At 41.3% G+C, this 19,059-nt stretch overlaps 1 protein-coding gene across 11 annotated transcripts in view; it reads right to left on the bottom strand.

Annotated features, from left to right (window-relative positions):
- Positions 1 to 13,891, bottom strand: part of Plpp4 (phospholipid phosphatase 4) — a 167,439-nt gene extending 153,548 nt beyond the window's left edge. For 3 of the 11 annotated variants that reach the window (XR_010046254.1, XM_063244851.1, XM_063244850.1), the window contains exon 1: positions 13,128 to 13,881. Coding sequence is in view for 7 of the 11 variants with exons in the window: in XM_063244851.1 (XP_063100921.1) it covers positions 13,128 to 13,754 (627 nt within the window). In the remaining 4 variants the exon portion in view is untranslated. Of the gene's footprint in view, positions 1 to 13,127 lie in introns of all 11 variants that reach the window. The other 8 variants (XM_063244853.1, XM_063244848.1, XR_010046253.1 and 5 more) reach the window with 7 other exon arrangements.
- Between the last annotated feature and the right edge of the window lie 5,168 nt (positions 13,892 to 19,059).

Genomic DNA, 19,059 nt, shown 5'->3' with positions numbered 1-19,059 from the left:
AAAGATAAAGATGCAACAGCAGAAAGATAACATATCAAAGATAAACCAATAAATAACAATTATAACTAACCATTAATGTAAATGGTCTCAATGCACCAATTAAAAGAAACAGACTTTCAGAATGGATCAAGAAACAAAATCCAACCATATGCTGTCTACAAGAAACCCATCTAACCCAAAAGGATACTCATAGACTGAAAGTCAAAGGATGGAAAACAATACTTCATGCAACAGGAACCCAAAAAAAAGTGGGGGTAGCTATTCTGTTTGGAGACAATGTGAACTTCAAACCAATAATGATCAGAAGAGATAAAGAAAGTCATTACATACAGGTTAGGGGAAAACTTCAAGAAGAAGAGATAACTATCTTAATTATATATGCACCAAATTCCAGAGCACCCAGTTATATAAATCAAGTATTAACAGAAATGAAAAACCAAATTAGAAGTAATACAATTAAAACAGGAGATCTTAACACACCATTGACACCAATGGACAGATCAACAAGACAGAAAATCAGCAAAGAAATAAAAGAACTGAATCACACCTGTGAACAAATGGACCTGATAGACATATACAGAGTGTTCCACCCAACAACATCAGAATACACATTCTTCTCAGCAGTACATGGGTCTTTCTCTAAAACAGACCATATATTAACTCACAGAACATATTTAAATAAATGCAAAAGAGTTGAAGTTCTCTCTTGCATGTTATCAGATCATAGCACTCTGAAATTAGAAATTAATGATAAAAGATACTGAAAAATTCCCACAAACACATGGATACTGAATACACTCTTGAGTAATCAGTGGGTCACAGAGGAAATTAAAGAAGAAATTAAACGATACCTACAAACAAATGAAAACACAAATACAACTTACAGGAATCTGTGGGATGCAATGAAAGCTGTCCTCAGAGGAAAATTTATTGCACTGAGATCCCACATCAGGAAAACAGAATGAATACAAATAAATAACCTCATGTTACACCTCAAACATCTAGAAAAAAAAAGAGCAAGTCAAACCCAAAGCCAAAAGAAGAGAGGAAATTACAAAAATCAGAGCAGAAATCAATGCAATAGAGACTAAGAAAACAACCCAAAAAAATCAGTGAATCAAAGAGTTGGTTCTTTGAAAGAATAAATAAAATTGATAAGCCCCTAGCCAATCTTATTTTAAAAAGGGAAGAAAAAACTCACGTTCATGCAATTAGGAATGAAAAAGGTGAAATCACTACAAACCCTATAGAAATACAGAAGATCATCAACACTGATTTCGAAAACTTCTACTCTCAAAGGTTTGATAACACAGAAGAAATAGATTCCTAGAAGCATATGAAGTACCAAAGCTAGGTCAAGAAGATGTAAAAGTGCTGAATAACCCAATTCTATTAATGAAATTGAAAACGTAATTAAGTCCTTACCTACCAACAAGAGCCCAGGCCCAGAGGGATTCACTGCAGAATTGTACAAGAAATACAAAGAAGACCTATGCCAACATTCCTCAAACTAATCGATGAAATTGAAAGGGAAGCAACCCTTCCTAAATCATTCCTAGAAGCAAATATTACTCTAGTACCAAAACCTGAGAAGGACATAACTGAAAAAGAAAACTACAGACCAATCTCCCTAATGAACACAGATGCAAAAATCCTCAATAAAATATTGGCAAATAGGATGCAGCAAATCATCAAGAATATCATATACCATGACCAAGTGGGATTCATCCCAGGCATGCAGGGATGGTTCAACATACGTAAATCAATAAATGTAATCCACCATATCAATAGGGCCAAAAGTAAGAGTCACATGATCATTTCTACAGATGCAGAAAAAGCTTTTGATAAGGTCTAACATTCATTTATGATAAGAACCTTGCAGAAAATTGGAATAGATGGACTTTACCTCAATAAATAAAGGCTGTCTATGACAAACCAATAGCCAGTATCATACTAAATGGCCAAAAATTGAAGGTGTTTACTTTAAAATCAGGTACAAGACAAACATGTCCCTTATCACCGCTCCTATTTAATATAGTACTGGAAATACTAGCCAGAGCAATTAGACAAGAGAAAGAAATAAAGGACGTAAAGATAGAAAAAGAAGAAGTTAAATTATCATTATTTGCAGATGGCATGATACTCTACATAGAAGACTCCCAAACTCCATTGAAAGAATCTTAGATAAAATGAATGAATTCAGCAATGTGGCTGGGTACAAAATCAATACTCAAAAATCAATACCATTCCTATACACTAAAAACAAAAACAAAATCACAGAGAGAGAAATAAGCCACAACCTTCACTCTAGCAACCAAAAAATGAAATATTTAGGAATTATTCTCATGAAAGAAGTGAAAAACCTATATGGGGAAAATTATAATGCACTGAAAGATGAAATTGAAGATGATCTCAGAAAATGGAAAGACATCCTTGCTCATGGGTAAGAAGAATAAATATTGTGAAAATGGCCATTCTCCCAAAACTCTTATACAGATTCAATGCAATCCTGATAAAAATACCATCAACATACCTCACAGATCTCGAAAAATCACTCCTAAAATTCATCTAGATCAAGAAGAGATCTAGAATAGCAAGGACAATTCTAAGCAGCAAAGGCAAGGCAGGAGACATCTCAATCCCTGACTTGAAGTTCTACTACAAAGCAACTGTAGTAAAATCAACATGGTACTGGAACCAAAACAGAGCTGAAGATCAATGGAATAGATTAGAAGATACAATCACAACTACAAACACACTCAACCACCTTATGTTTGATAAAGGGGCCAAACAAGTTCACTGGAAGAACGACAGTCTCTTAAATAAATGGTGTTGGAAAAACTGGCTCTCCATATGCCAAAAACTAAAACTAGACCCATGCCTATCACCATGTACTAAACTAAAATCTAAATGGATCAAAGATCTAAATATTAAAACAGAAACACTAAATCTATTGGAAGACAAATTGGGTAAATCCTTGAAGACATAGGAGAAGGTAGAGAATTCATGAACAGGACTCAAACTGCATGGGAAATACTTCCCAGAGTCAATAACTGGTATCATCTCTTATTAAAAAGTTGCTGCACGTCAAAAGAAATTTCCAGCATAGTGAAAAGAAAACCCACAAACTGGGAAAAATCTTAGTGAACTGTCCCTGAGACAAAGGACTTTTGTCTAAAACATATAAAGAATTTTAAAAAATCAGACCCCCAAAATTCAAAGATCCCATCCAAAGATGAGCATCTGAGATGAATGCACAATTCTCAGATATAGAAATACAAATGGCAAATAAATACATGAAAAAATGTTCATTATCATTAGTCATTAGAGAAATGCAAATTAAAACCACACAGATTTCATCTCACTCTTGAAAGAATGGCGAAGATCAAGAAAACCACCAACAACAAATGCGGGAGAGGCTGTGGGGATAAAGGAACTCTCCTGCACTGTTGGTGGGAGTGTAGACTGGCGCAACCATTATGGAGGTCAGTCTGGAGATTTCTCAGAAATCTGGGATTGGAAGCTCCATTTGACCCAGCTATTCCACTTCTAGGCATATTCCTAGAAGAACTGAAAGCATCATACCACAGTGATATATGTGCACCCATGTTTATAGCAGCACAATTTGTAATCGCCAGATCTTGGAAACAACCTAAGTGTCCATCAACTGAGGAATGGATAAAAAAGTTGTGGTATTTTTATACAATGGAGCACTACTCAGATATAAAGAATGATCACATTGAGATATTTGTAAATAAATGGACGCAGCTTGAGACCATACTCATAAGTGAAATAAATCAAACTCACATGTATAAACATCAAATGGTTTCCCTAGTGTAAGAAATGATAAGAATACATAAAAGTATGTGGTAATCATGATTCTCAATCATATTGGTTTGAAGCCATATAATGTTTTCACTCATTAATTGGAATGGTTTTGATCTGGGTTGTTTGATTTTATTGTCTGTGATAGTACGAATAGCTATTTTGAAGAAAACAAGGCATTATAATTGCTAGTGCTGATTTAATATTATCTTGTTTTAAATTCCCATCAAGCTGTTGTTCATCTGTTTCCATTGATTTTAACATATTGTATCTTATCATATTTTACTATATGTGATTATATAAACAAAAATTTTTTATAGGCAAAGAGATAATATAGAAATCATTGTTCGTTTTCTGTTAGCTGGTTCTAAATACCTTGTAATATTTTCATTCTCTTGAATGGCTTCACAATGTCTTGATATATTTGATGCTATAGTATACGAAGTTATACTCAAATATTTCAAGGAAAGAGACACTATTGTGACTACTATTATGTCAGGTTATCTGGTGGTGAAACACAATGATGCTTAAATTGTTCGGTTCTGACCTGTGTTGTTCTGTTGCTATGTCCTCTTTTATCTCAATCTCCCTTTTTTTCCCTTTCTTTTAAAAAAAATTATTTTTTAATTTTTTTTTTAATTAAGGGAAAACTAAGTAAAAAATAGCAGGATATATTATAGTAATTTTTTGTTTTCCTGTTAATCTGTTTGAACCCCTGTAATGCTCTCCCCATCTTGTTCTGACTTGTTTTACTATATTCTGTTTTGTTTGATAATATCAAGTTTTAGGGTGTAGGCAACCACTTTGAGGGCAATAAGATTTACTATGATGCCCATTATGGTTTGACTATTATCTTCTTTTGAAGTCCTATAAGGTCTCCAATGTAGGTTTTATTGGTCTTGTTCTGTACTGTTTTGTTCAATTCTACTATACCTGATGATATAGGCAACTCTTTTTAAGATAGCAAGAGGCACAACGGTAACCATTGTTGACCTGGTATTCTGTTTTTGCATCATGTACTATATCCATCCTTCCATTCTAACTGGCTCTGTTTTGCTTTGTCACATTTGTTTGGTTTTTTTTTTTTTTCTCTTCAAAAAAAGCTATAAAAACTGTGGGAGTAATAAAACCCAAAAAGTGTAATTGTTATTGTAAAAAAAGAGAGGAAAAGCAAGTGATCTAGAGGATATAACTGCATGTATGTTTAAGTGTGTAGGATAGAAAACCATATGCATCCATTTATTTACAAAGTTTTATTTACTGAGTTTTTGTTGAGTCATTAACAGAACTGTATGCAATCTCACTGTATGAATGTCCACTTTGTATGCTTTAATTTTGTAATTTGGACAACTGTTTCTAAGACGACAATATGTAATCTATTAACTAGTGGTTTCTTACTGTTTATTTTTTCTTGAAATTCTGTATTACTTGTACCCTTTTACAGCTTTGTTTTGTTTTCTCTCTCTCTCTCTCTCTCTCTCTCTCTCTCTCTCTCTTTAAATAAAGAAAAAGAGGTGAGACTGTGTCCCTATTTTATAAATGAAAAAGTCAGTGTGCATCTTTACATACACAGAGTCAGGATTCTTCTACAGTATGGCAATCTTCTTTAGGCTTCTTTGTTTCACTTCCCAGGCACTCATATGCTTTATGCAAGGTGGCTGCTTAAACAGCTGGAAATCAGTGCAATGCAAGACTAGATTATTGCTTTTAGTCAAATGTTTCTTTTAAAATCTCTAGAGAATAACTCAGAATTTCCATTCCAAAGTATATATACCCCACATAAGTTACAAATATGTTTAACAAAAAACAACAACAGCCTTATACTTCATCACAAAAACAATAAATAATGCAGATATCCTTACATATAAAGTGGGTAAATAAATAGGGATATAGCGATACCATGGAATGAGAATGAGCAAGCTATAACTGGCCATGACAACGCAAAGGAATCTTCAAAACATACTAAGCCAAAATACACAAAGATGCATGTACACACATGCACACGCGTGTATGCACACACACATACATTCACTAAAATTTCATTTTATATAGAGTTTAAAATTGGCATTAGAAGTTAGGGTAGTAGTGACCTTCAGATAGTAGAGGTAGACTTGGAAGGTGGGCGCTGTCCAGGTAGTGGTACAATTATGAATAGGGCATTTTTCTTTGTGTATGTTATTTTTAGGTTGAACTGAATGAAATTTCCAGTTTTATAGTCCAAAATAGGCAGATATCAGCAATTTCATATGGTTCAGACTAATACTTCAGTAAAAACATGTCTTTTTAAAAGTCCTTTGGTAAGGCAGAAAGAAATATCTACTACTGACCAGAAGACTACCAGTTTTCTGAAAACCAAGCTAAATGCCCCTGCAGCTTAACTGCCTCTCTCCCTTGCTCCTTTGCCTTTAGCAGAGACAGAAGAGCAGGTAGGCTTCTGTGGGATGATTTGTGATAAGGCTCTGAGCTTCCTGTGCTAGCTCCTCTCCCCTGCCTGTCCGTCATCCCAAAAATTTCAGAGCTCCCCTAACACCTGCCTAGCTTTTGGCTAACACATCAGGACATGCCAACAGGCAGCAGCCCCATCTGAATTAGCTTCCTCAGTGCAAAGCAATGTTTCTAATTCTACACAGAACATCAAGGGTGATATTTTTAAAAGAAGCAATATTGCTAAGATGATTTTCATATTTATAAACACATCCCAGAAAAACAGAAATACTGAGCTTTTACAAGCCTTGTGTGATTCTAAAAAAGGTATAACCTTTATAACTAATTGAGATAACTGTAGCCACGAGTCCTAAAACTAATGATCTCTTTTTGTTGTGCTATAAGCATCTATCTCTCTGTGGGGAAAAACCATCAATTCTCAGAATTCTAGATAAGGCAACTCATTTTACAGTGGCAAATAATATCTCAAACAAAAAAGATGCTGTGTTTATCAGACAAACAGACAAATATCTTCCCAGGAAGGAGAGAAAAAGAGCTCAGGGACACATGATCCTCTGTGCCTGCATCCAATGGTGAGAGCTCCCTGGACTTGCTTTGACTAATCTCTGTAGAAAAAAAAAAAGACTTTACAATCAACAAGAGGGACAGAGTATTTTCTTTACGTTATTCAACCCAGCTTTGGTGATAATGCTTTGATCCACTGTCCTGAAATCACTGTTGTAAAAGGTCAGAAATTTAATTCATCCTTAAATCCTGACAGCCCACATCCAAAGGCCATGATCATAACCACCATGCTACAATTCCATTCACAGATACTACATATATGTGATCAGAATCAACAAGAGTGGGAAGACACCTAATCGCATATACTGTGGCACTAATAGCATCTTATCTAATGCAAGCCTGTGAGATAGGTATTATCTTATCTTCCCGAATAAAGAAACTGGGATTGAGAGATTTCAAGCATCTTGCTGATTAGTGGCAAAGCCAAAATTCAAGCATGGACCCGGCTAGCTTTAAAGTTCATGGCCTTTTGTTATACCATTTTGCTTTATACAACTCATTTGACAATTGCTCATTTGACAAAAGGAAAGTTATGATAGGTATATTAGTTATAATAAACCTACACTGTAGTAGCCAACTACCCCTACATCTCAGTTAACACTGAGTTCCCGTCTTCATCTCCCACCAGGGTTTACTTCCACTTGCATGACCATCTAGGGACGTCATCCTGACCTCTCTCTTCTGGACTTCTGCCATGTCAGCACAGAACTCTATGCCATAAGGAAGGGGATTTATGCTTTCTTGATTTAGGGATGATTCCTGTCATTCCACCCATGTTTCACTGATCAGAGCTCATCACCTGACCTCATTTCATTCCACAACAGGGATTGGGGAGGTCGGGAAGTTTGGCTGCATGGCAGAAAGGTCAGAAGAACCAGAAGAGACCCTGAAATGACTGTATTAGTAGTTCCAAATCTGAAGGATGGAAGAACTGCTTGATAAAAATGCAGATTCCAGGGCTCTTTCCTTAATTTTATCCATACAAATACCAACATAACAACATCTGATCTGAGGCTCAGGGAAGCCTGATCGGGCAGTCAGCATACCACCCTTAAGTAGCTTTGTTCTGGACTGATACAAAAGACTCATAGTTCTAGGAAAAAGATCATGAGAAATCTGGTCAAGTGACACTGACCCTGCTCATGGCTAGACCAATGGTGGAACAAAAGGAAAGTGAGGAAGACAAAGATGTACCCTAGTCCCCAGAATGCAGCCGCTGACAGTCCAGAGCAAAGCATGGATTTGACAGGCCATAATGCACAGCATAATAAAAGACAGACTCTCAGAGAGTGGTAAAGCAGAGTGGAAGCGGTGGAGCTGTTTACTGTCACTCACAAAAGTGAACGAGGCCTGCATGACCAATGGAATAGTCTCTTTCTATTACTCGGAAAATATCTGACCACAGCACTCTTAGTTTTGAATCTCTGGGACCTCCCAGTTATGGTATGACCCAGCAGGGGTCTGCGGTTTCTCACATTCTCATCCTAGACTCCACTCTTAGTATATCCTAAAACCCTAAAGCATAACCTGAGACCACACCTAATAAGGGTGGATTCCCTCCCAAAACATGCCTCTGGGCCTTTGCTCTGTAGCAATGTCCTTGTTCTCAGGCCATTTACACCTGACACTAGATGGTCAAGTCTCAGGTTAGATATTAGTAGCCTTCCCTAGCACCAGCCTTGTGCTTATCATCCCTTCCAGGGTTAATTATCCCTCCTTTTCAGTAAAACTGAGTACTCTGCTCCAACTAAGACTAAGATGATTGTCTCAGTCTGGAATGAAACTCTAGGAGCAACACCAGACAGCATTCTTAGGAGCAATAATGACAAAGATGTTAGTGTCAATATTTCAAACATGAACCTTCTATCTAATGCTCTCAAGCAAGTCATCTAGACCAGTTACAGCACCAAGTTTCCCTGTGTCTTGTTAGAATTACACCAATCCAACTTTTTACTGCAGGGGAAAAAATATAATACTGGCATCTGAAAGGTGCCAAATAAAGATTTGGCAACTTGATGGGTGATAAAAGAGAAATGTAGGAAGGTAAAAGTTTCAAATTCAGCAATTGCATTAGGGGGAACATGTACGTAGTGGACTACTCTTCACTTCTTCAACTGGACAGTACACTCACTGGAGGTTTCCAGGCCTTTTTTCTCTCATTCCAAGTACCTGACAAAGATTTCCTGTGTAGTCAAAGAAAGATGCAGGACTGATTTGAGATGAGGCAGATGCCACAACCTGAGCATCCCAGAATCCAAAGCAAATTTATACCTGGTAGAATATTACAGAGAGAATCAGGAGCCATCAGGAGGAAAGAAAGAAAAGAGCCTAGAGATAGAGGGACAGAGGACTGCCGGAAACCCAGGAGGACAAGTGGTGGCAGGTAGCTTCATCCCAGCTGAGCATTTCATGGTGGTTGTCTTTCCAGGTCCTTTCTACAGTGCTGCAAAGGCAGGACTTTCTGAACTGTGTCTGATGGCCATCTAACTTCTTTCCAGCAGTTTACTCATTGACTATATCCTACCTTCCAATTTTTCAGCAAGTCTAAGTCCCATATTCTACTGAGTTTAAACCATCCCTGTTTTCCCTTCATTTTTGAAGAGTCAACCTAAAATTTAATTTTAGAGCTAAAATGGTATTTGTTCCCATGGCTACTTTCGACCACATACCCTTGCTTCTCTGGAAGTAACAGGTAACAGAAGGGACTTGCTCATACGATGTTGTCACTTTTGTGAACCTCAGCACTGGATACTTTCTATCTCGGCAGCTCATGGCTTTGGGATAAAGGATCCACTGCCTGTTTACATCCACATTAGGCCTCTGCCTAGCTGAACAAGCAGGCAGGTCACTCAGCCTTTCTGAAACCCAGCTTCTTTAAATGTAAACTGGGAGTAATGCAGGATCCACCTCAGAGTGAGAAGAGGCTTCAAAGAGAAATCATGTGGCATACTCTGTGCACACAGTAAGCCCTCAACTGACCAATTCTGGCTGCATTTTTTTCTGAAGAGAGGTGATGAGATCCTGACTATATAGCTTCAGCATCTGAATTTAAATCTCAGAGCTGTTTCTGTGCTCTATAACCTGGGCAGCTTCTTAATCTGATTGTGCTTCAGTTTTCTCAACCTACGACAAACATATATCAGTATGCTCCCTCATTAGGTAAATGGCATTTGTGACAGTCTTCATTACTGCCTGATGTGTAGTAAGAAGTCAATAAACAAGAGATGCTTTATAGATGATAGCAAAATAGTACACTAGTAATAATATACCACTGGGACCAACAGCTACGTGCTGGTGAGTGTAATCCAGGTCTACCTTTGGTATTGGTGAAAGCACTCACCAAATCCCTCCTGAGATCTCAGGTGGCAGCAGACAGAAGGAATCCCGAGGTGCTGCTCTTCCCTTTGCCCAGTCCCTAAGTCAGAGCAATAGGGTCCCAAGCCCATAAGCTTCAGAACACTAAAGGTAGCCTCAAAGCTACACATAAACTTTTATTTTTCCAAAACACTGGGTAACCATTTACTTTTCCTTAGGGTAAACTTTATATGCCAGCCCTGCTAATTTTTTTCCCAGCTACTTGAGGATCTTAGGCAGGGCTGTTCAAAAGGCTCTGAGCATCTATGAAAATTATCCACAGAGTTTCCTCTTGGAATCTTCATTGCACAAAACATTAGTACCACATATGATCTGCTAATAGAAGACACTTCCAAAATAAAACAAACCAAACAAACAAAAATACCTACATCCCTATTACCTATGGGTCCAAAATACATTTTACTAGGTCTAACTTGGAATCTTTGGGAGCAGGAATCCCTGCTCCTCAAAGGGGACAGATGCAGTCAGAAAACAAGTACATCTACAGATAAAGTTTCTTCACAGCATGAATTTGTAGAAGTAAGGTGTACTTCCCCCTGACAAAACTAGGCTGTCATCTTGGGAAACATGCCAAGCCAAAACAGGTGATGACTTACATCAGCTACACTGGACCCTGAAGCAGGGAAATCAGATTTGCCTTGCCCAAACAAACTACACAGTCCTCCTCTAGCTGGGAAGACCGTAATTTTCATGGGCAGAATTGCATAGAACCCACCAATTTCTGTCAGTCCTCCAGCACTGGCGAAAGAAAGAATGAAACTTTCCTCCAAAGCCAGCTTTTGTCAAGGCATCAAAAACTTCTCTGAGAAAACAAGAGGTCAGCTGTGTCTGTGTTGTTAGGGTCTTCTGGAAGTCACTATCTGCCCGATAGTAGCATCAGAAGTTACAAGACCCACCCCCATGGGGGGGCTTGCATCAGTGCCAAAGCCAGTCTTTGCAGAAAAAAGACCTACAAGTTAACATTTCCAATTTTATATGAAACATGTAATCATCCAAAAATGCCTCCAATACCCATTTGTGTCCCACTGGGGGAGATGACAGCAGATCCTACATTAATTAATACAAGGGGGAACTCTGGAACAAAAAGGATGTAAAACGCCTGTCTGATTTTACATAACACTCTTAGTGGAAGCCTGAAGCACATAAACAATAATTACCAAGTTTTTAAATTCACTGCACAGGCCATTGTATATTTGTAAACATCTCATAAGTGGCTGGGGGGCTATTTGAAGGGAAACTTGAAAACAATATAAATATTTTACATTTTACTAGACCATTTTTAACATAAGAATTCCCTGCAGCAATGGAAACAGGTAGACTAAGTGCCGATCTCACTTTATTTCAGTATTTTTCACACAAGCAGTCACCCAACAAATGTTAAATTCTGCTGTGCACTGAACACTATTTTATCATTTCTATCACATAATAATTTAATGAGGTTTTAGCCTCTCTGCCAACTAGAAACTGTCCCCATTTGATCACACAGCGATCGCTAGTTTTGATGTATATTCCAAAGGTAGAGAAATAGAGTAAGAGGAGGGAGAAGTATTCTGTTTTTTTTCCAAATGCATTGGGAGCCAAATGAAGTTCTCAGTCCTTCTTCTCAGTGAATAACACTAGTGTTCAGTCAGAAAGCGGGAGAGGGGGGCTTGCCTGCATCTGGGGGAGCTCATGGCCTTTTCTGATGGTGTGAATAAACACTCTGGATGAATCTAATCCCTAGTAAAGAAACACATGCAAAAAAGGGCATTTCTTTCCATGTGTACACCCTGGGTTGCAAGAACAGAAGTCATCTTTGACACCACACACCTGCCGTAGATGAATCCGGTTGGGGCAGAAATTCAGAGAGGGGCTTCCACTTTGTCTTGCTGGGGGTTTGACCCAAAAAGTGGTAACCGGAAAGTTCATGCAACTTTAATTTTTAAAACGTGTCAGAAGAGTCATGAGCAGAAGGACAGAAAGAACCCGGCCTGCTAATAGAGGGACAGGTGCAGAGGTGGATGCAAAAGAGGGACAGGAGGATGCAGAGTGAGCTGGAGTCTGGGCTTTGTTCTTGAACAGGGATGGGACACCTCCTTTCCACTTGGGCCTCTGGAGGCTGATGTGGATCCCGGGGCAGCTGAGGAAACTCAAACATGTCGCAAGGAATCTGTGTCAGTGTCCCCGCCCCCTTTCTGAAACTGCTGTCTCCAGGTGCCAGTCGCTGGGAGACCCCAAGACACCTCACTGCCTCCCCAGAAGGCCTTCTGCCCCACACCTGAGGCAGATATCCACTTTAGACAGACCTTTACAGCCCACACCCGGGCTGAAGTCCCTAAGTTCCTCAGCTTCCTTGGCAACAGTTTTCCAGTGGGAGAAGTAGGCAAACACCTCCTGGGAAAACACTCAGGGGTACCCCGGGGCGCACTAGTCAGGGAAGGTGCAGGAGACAGCCTGATCCCAGACAAGGCAGGGTGGCGATGGGGCTAGGGGTGGGGAAGAGAGAGGGGATGGCACCAAGAGCAAAGACCGCCTGAGTCGGCCTGGAAAGGTCTCACAAAGGGAGAAACTTCCCGAGGGTCAGGAAGCTGTCCGAGGCCACGGGTGCAGCCTAAATTCCCCAGACAGGACAGGTGGTGAGGGGCCAGAGAAAGGCGTCTGCGGGGAGATCAGAACAGCACACCCGCCGCACAGTGCGGCCAAGGCCGAGAAGGTCCAGCCTTGGCCTTGGTCCCCGAGGGTCACTCTGTGTCTAGAGTCCCAGGCAGGGGCTTTTCTGAGTCCCCTAGGACACATTCCAGCCACCAGGCGCGGAGGCGACCTCCCGCCCAGGCTCAGGAGGGAGGGATGCAGCGGCGCAAACAAAGTTGGGGCGCAGAAAGGCTCGGTCAGTGGGCCCTCGCATCGGTGCGCCCCGCCCGCCGCGCGCCACTACTTACACGAAGACCCCGAAGAGCAGGGCGCGCACCCCGATCTCGATGGCCAGCTCTCGCATGGTGCGGCCGGAGCAGCTCCCGCAGCGGCTGCTGGCGCTCTCCGCGGCTCCCGCGGCTCAGCCGGCGCCGCCGCCAGACCCTGAGCGGCGAGGGAGGCGCGCTCCAGGCCGCGGGCGGGGGCGAGAGGCGGGCGCCGGCGGGGGCGGGCGGGGGCGGGCGGGGGCGGGCGGGGGCGGGCGGGGAGGGCTCGGCCCAGACCTCGCGCCGGGGCCGCGGGGCTCCGGGGTGCTGCGCTGGCCGCTCCCGGCGCTTCGAACGCAGCGTCCGCCGGGGAAGCCGGGGCGCCTCTGGAACTCCCCGACCCCTAGCGCCCGGGCGCCACCTCAGCGCGCTGGGCCTGCAGCGGGCGCCTGAGACCCGGGGAGGGGAAGCCCGGGGAAACCCTGCCGCCGCCGCCGCGGCCACCGCCTCCCCTTCCCGGCTCCCCCGCCAGTGGGCGGCCACTGGGCTGAGCGCCAGGGCAGCGCGCTCGCCGGGGCCCTGCCTGCGGTCCCTCTGCGTCTCCTGGTGCTGCCTCAGACACCGACTCTCAGGTCTTTGCTCCGCTGGTGCACGCACGCACGTGGGCATGTAGTACACGAGCGCTTTGGGGATCGTCTTGACTCAGGGTAGCATTAGAATTCTCCGTCTCTGGCAGAAGCGCTCCTTCCTTCCAGCTTTCTGCCTCTTTACACCTTCCCAACCCTACACACACACACACACACACACACACACACACACACACACACAGCACACAGAGGAAGTTTCCCGAGATCACTAGCTGGCTTCTGTTTGCTCCAAGGAGGTTTCAGTCAGGTGCTAGAGCCCTGGTCCAGACTGAAGGTTAAAAAAGTGAACCCGGATCCTACCCGGATAGGAGGGCAAGGGGGTCCCTGGGGATGGGAATCCCATCTCCCCCTCCCCGCCCCTGCAGCTTTGAGTTGCTGGGCTGTGAAATATGGGGAAAAAACGAGCCTGGCACAATCCTTTCTGCATGGAAGGCAGGCAGAGTGTGTCTGTGCCACAGCACTCAAGGCAGCTGGGTAGCAGGTAGAGCCAGGACCCTCATCCTCAGGCTTTAGAGTCAACGTTTCAACCACCGCTGGGAGTAGTAACCTCAAGTTAACCTTTTCAGTCACCCCCCTCAGGATTATGCATACTTAGAATTTGAACTGGGCTTTCCTGATTTAACCCAAACGGATATTTAAAATGTAAAACTCGCCATGATCCTAATCATTAAATTGTTCCTGCGAAGCCCAGGCCGCAGCTGCATTTTAGAGAACCCAGCCAGGATTCTGTGATCGGGCACAATTAAGAAATAGATTCCTAGGTTCTAGGAGCTGTGTCTTCTAAAGTAAAAGGAGAGGCAAGTAAAAAGAAGATCTGAAGACAAGGGCTTTGGCATCAGCAAAGGGCAAATAGTCCTGACTCCAAAGGAAACAGGACAGACCCAGGCATCTCAAGAGCAAGCAGCAAAGGAGGAGGCCAGGCTGGATGGAAGGGGATCATGGGAAGCCCACAGCAGGGACTGTTTCTGCTTTGCTCAGCACTGAACAACCTAAGCCATGGATTCTTTTACATATATATATTTTTTTCTTTATTTAAAAAAGAGCAAATCGGGAAAAAGGGTAGGAATAATACAAAATTAAAAAAAATAAAAGTAAGAAATCACTAGTTGATAAATTACATACTGTTATCTTAGAAGTAGTTGTTCAAGTTACAAAACCAAAGCATAAAAAGTGTACAAACAATAATAGTACAAACTATTCTGTTTGATAAACTAACAAAAACTTAGTACTATGATTATCTACCTTACACACTTAAACATACATACAGTTATATTCTTTGAACACTTCTTTCCTTTTCATTGTTGCAATATCTATTATACAATTTGGATCTTATTATTCTTTCAGTTTTTATTGTTTTTATAGTAGAGAGACAATACAATATTTGCAAATATGAGTCTGATTTATTTCACTTATGAGGATAGTCTCAAATTGCCTCCATTTCCTTATAAACGCCTCAAGCTCATCCTTTTCTACTCACAGTGATATATGTACACACATGTTTGTGGCAGCACAACTTGGAATAGCTGTATCCTGGAAACAACCAAAATGTCCATCAACTGCAGAATAGATGAAAAAGATGTGGTATTTTTATACAGTAGAATATTACTCAGCTATAAAAAGGGGTGATCTTGAGGCTTTTATAGGTAAATGGACACCATGGATTCTTGATGAGAACTTGCTGAATTAACAAATGAATGCATACCTTTGTATCTTTTCAGCCACATGCAATGTCAGGTGCACACAAAATAGAAAAGACTTAAAGACTGTGTGATTCTGTCTCCTCTGTGTCTTGAGCCCAGCAGTTTCCCTCAGCACAGCTGGATTCCCATAGGCTGGTAAAGTGGTATAGGAGAGTCTGTCATCCACCCAGGAAACTCTAATGACCACATCTAAGATTGCCCAAGTAGCTGTGCTCCAGAAGGGGATCCTGACTAGAGCTGCTCATGCTGAGACATCACTTACTTGTAAAGCCCCATCTGAGTGCAGCCTGTGCAAAACTGTAGGGTAAGTACTAGGATTCATAACTCATCTTTCCCTGAAGAAAATGGGAGCTCAGGAATCATACAGTGGGGTTGATCAACATTAGATCAGTGATAGAGAAAATTCTGACCACCAGGGTTATTATCAGGACCACAGAATTACAATCCTTACGCCACATTATGTTTACCATTTCTTCTTTATGTTTGAGAGACCTAGAGAAGAAATTAGAAGGCATGTAACCTCTATTGCTACAGTCACCAAGAAGTTACTTTGAAACACGGAGATTTAAACAGTACCCAATTCAACTCCTCCCATTTGATGTTTGAGTGTATTCTGTACTGCCCTTTCCAAGAGACCATTCTGTGTAGGTTGAAAATCCTACCACACATCAAAAAAGGCATTCACCCTCAAGGGAGCTTGTATCCTCTTTATACTTTTGAAGTCTCTTGCTCATGGCATACTACAGCTCACCACCCAGTAACTTCTGACAACAGTCTTGCCCACTGTTCCTTTCCTTGTTCATCAGCTGCATGGAACTGATACAGTCATGATACACTCATAGCTTCTGTGGTGGCAAACAGATGCATCACACTAAACTCACTTAAGGAGAAGACCAGGCTTCAGGCTTTGCTGAATTCAAAATACTAGCAATGTCGTCGAGACAGTTCTTTCTACCTCTCTGCTCTGTCTGCCTTGTATTGGCTTCAATCTCAAGCTCCTGGTGGTTTCCAGATGGCTGGAAGCTATCTCACCTTATATTCTCTCAGGTTCAACCTTACAAGAAAGACTTATGTCTTGGTCCCAGAAAAATTATCACTGAATGTCATTGTTGCTGCTAATCCCAAACCAATTGCTGTGAGTAGAAAATTATGATAGGTTGATCGTCCAAACCTGGGTTGCTTGGTTTATCCTCACCTAAGTCCCCAGCCAAGAATGGAGGAAACACAAACAGAAGGCTGATACTTTGGAGTATGGAAATATTTGATGAGGAGATAAATAACCATCAGTTCCGCAGCCGTGTGAACTGAAGACAGCTACATGCTTCCTGCATTCTGTCCAACCTGGAGATTTTTAACTAATAAAAGAGAGTTATTCTAGGTGTTCTGTGATAATGGCTGTCCAATTTCTTCCTTCATCCATCAAGGTTTGTAAGACTGATTTGAAATGACACTGTGATGTCATCCTAGCAGTTGTCTTCAGCTTCCTAGTCTCTTGCCCAGCTTCTTTGGCATGCTGTCATCTGCCCTAATGATCTCTTCTTTCACTTACCAAAGTCTGCTGTCCAGAGAAGGCTCTAGTCTCATTCATTATATAAATCTGAACCAGAATTTCTCAGTGTACTTCCTGTGATAGAATTAATTATTTAAGCAGATCCCTGTTGAAAGGCAGACAGACTCCATCCCCACTAAAAAGGGTTGCAGATGTTACTCAGTGTTTCAGATTCTACAATGCAGGCAGCCACCCATCAGTGTCTGGACATGCCTGGATCCAGCAGCTGTCCAGCTGTAAACATGTGCTAAGCAGCTAGTGACCTCCACAAAGGCCATGCTGCCATGCCAGAAAATAAATGAGTCCATAAGGGAGTGAAGAGGCAATGGCAGAGAAAAAACAGTGCAGCTAGAGCCTTCAGAGACTAGACCAGATAGTTCTACTGCGTCTTTTTAAGGCTCCTATGGAATGTGATTACTTGTCTAGTGGGAGAAACCAGAATTGGATCTTCTAGTAATCGTAAAAGTGCTCTATCACAAGGAATAAACAATACCTCACCTAGATGTGGTTGTAAAGTGTGAGACTAGTCTTTGGAAATTGCTTCAGAATTAGATACTCATTGAGTGCCTCTTCTCCCACCCGCGGCATTTTCAAAGTGCCATTTTAAGGAACTCTCTCGTATTTCATTTCGAGCTTATGGACTTGCCAAGAAAATCAACTTCATTCTTTTGGGGCAAGGTGTTTCTTTTTCAACTCCACTAGCAGAATTGTTCGGCATGATGATTCTAGAAAGACCCCTTTCAGCTATTTCCAAAACCAAAGTCACCTTTGGATAACTTCAAATTTACAATTTCTTATAATCTTATTTCCTAAAGTTACACTTCATATCTAAGTGGCACCTATCTAGCAGCTCTAAGACTCTCCCCCAGCATTTTCTTGCCTGTGCCATAAGTAAGAGCCAGCACAGTGACCCTTAAATATGGGAACCTTTACATCCCACCTTTCTGTAATAGATGCCTGATATCAACTACCCAGGAGGAATGTGAGTTAGGTCATTTAGTTCCACCTGGTCCATGAATATCTTCCACAATGGTTTCAATATTATAGCTGCCCACTTGACACTATCAGGGTTGCAAAGGCGCTCTCATATCATCTGTAGAGAGGTTACATTGTTTAAATAGGAGCAGATCTGCGTCTAGCTTACCTCCATGGGTTTAAATTATGCTTTAGGGACTATACAGAATAAATAAAGTATCTATTTTTCTACAGTATAGCACTCTGATTGCTCCATGGCTACCAAAACTGATATAGATAAATACAGATGGGTGCAGGATAAGGGATAGAAAGAGGGAAATAGAAAAAACTTCTCTTCTCCAAATTAATACAGTGCTATCTCAGTGGATGTATTTGTTTCAGGATTTGGGGAAGATGGCTGCATTTGTGCTTAAGTGGAGACAATGACCAGGGTCAGGTCATGTTTGTCACCCAATGTGGAGTTTGTGAATGAAAGCTTTTGTTTGGGAACCTAATTGTTTGCAGTAAGTAGTGTTTGTGAACCCAGATATTGCTGTATTCTCAGTTCTTTCACCTACTTCCCAGAAGTAATGTTTAGAAGAACTCTGAGAATATGGCATTAGACTTGACATTGAAGTATATGAGACCAAATTGCACATGATAGGGAGCAATTTTACTGCTTTCAGTAATGAGGTAAGGCAAGCGAAATTGATTTAACCCTTTCATATATTTACACTAGATGTTATGGTACCAAATCAGAAAATCCAGGAATTAAGAGAGTATTCAAGGAAAGTTTAAATTAAAGACCTTCTTTCCTCCTATGATTTTGTCTATTATTTTCAAATTTGTCATGTGAAAAGTCAAGGTATTACTTCCCTTGAATGATCCAAAGAGAAATGTTTCTGTGGGAGCCACAAACAAGCTTTTCATTGCCATAGGTGTTAGGACACAAATTAGAATCCTGTTGTGTAGTACAAGAAAAAAATAATGAACTAGGTTTTATATTATTGCACAGGGAGTCTGAGCAGGTCCAGCAGCTGGGTCCCCCAGTCACACCATGACCTGTTTCATGGCACCAACTGCTTCTTGAGTGATATCTCACTGTGGTTATGATTTGTGCTTTC

This window comes from Cavia porcellus, unplaced genomic scaffold (genome assembly GCF_034190915.1).
Source record: "Cavia porcellus strain 051 isolate PalLab524CR breed Dunkin Hartley unplaced genomic scaffold, mCavPor4.1 scaffold_2, whole genome shotgun sequence".
Lineage (NCBI taxonomy): Eukaryota > Metazoa > Chordata > Mammalia > Rodentia > Caviidae > Cavia > Cavia porcellus.
The sequence above is the reverse complement of the archived record's forward strand: the minus strand, read 5'-3'. Positions and strand labels throughout refer to the sequence as shown.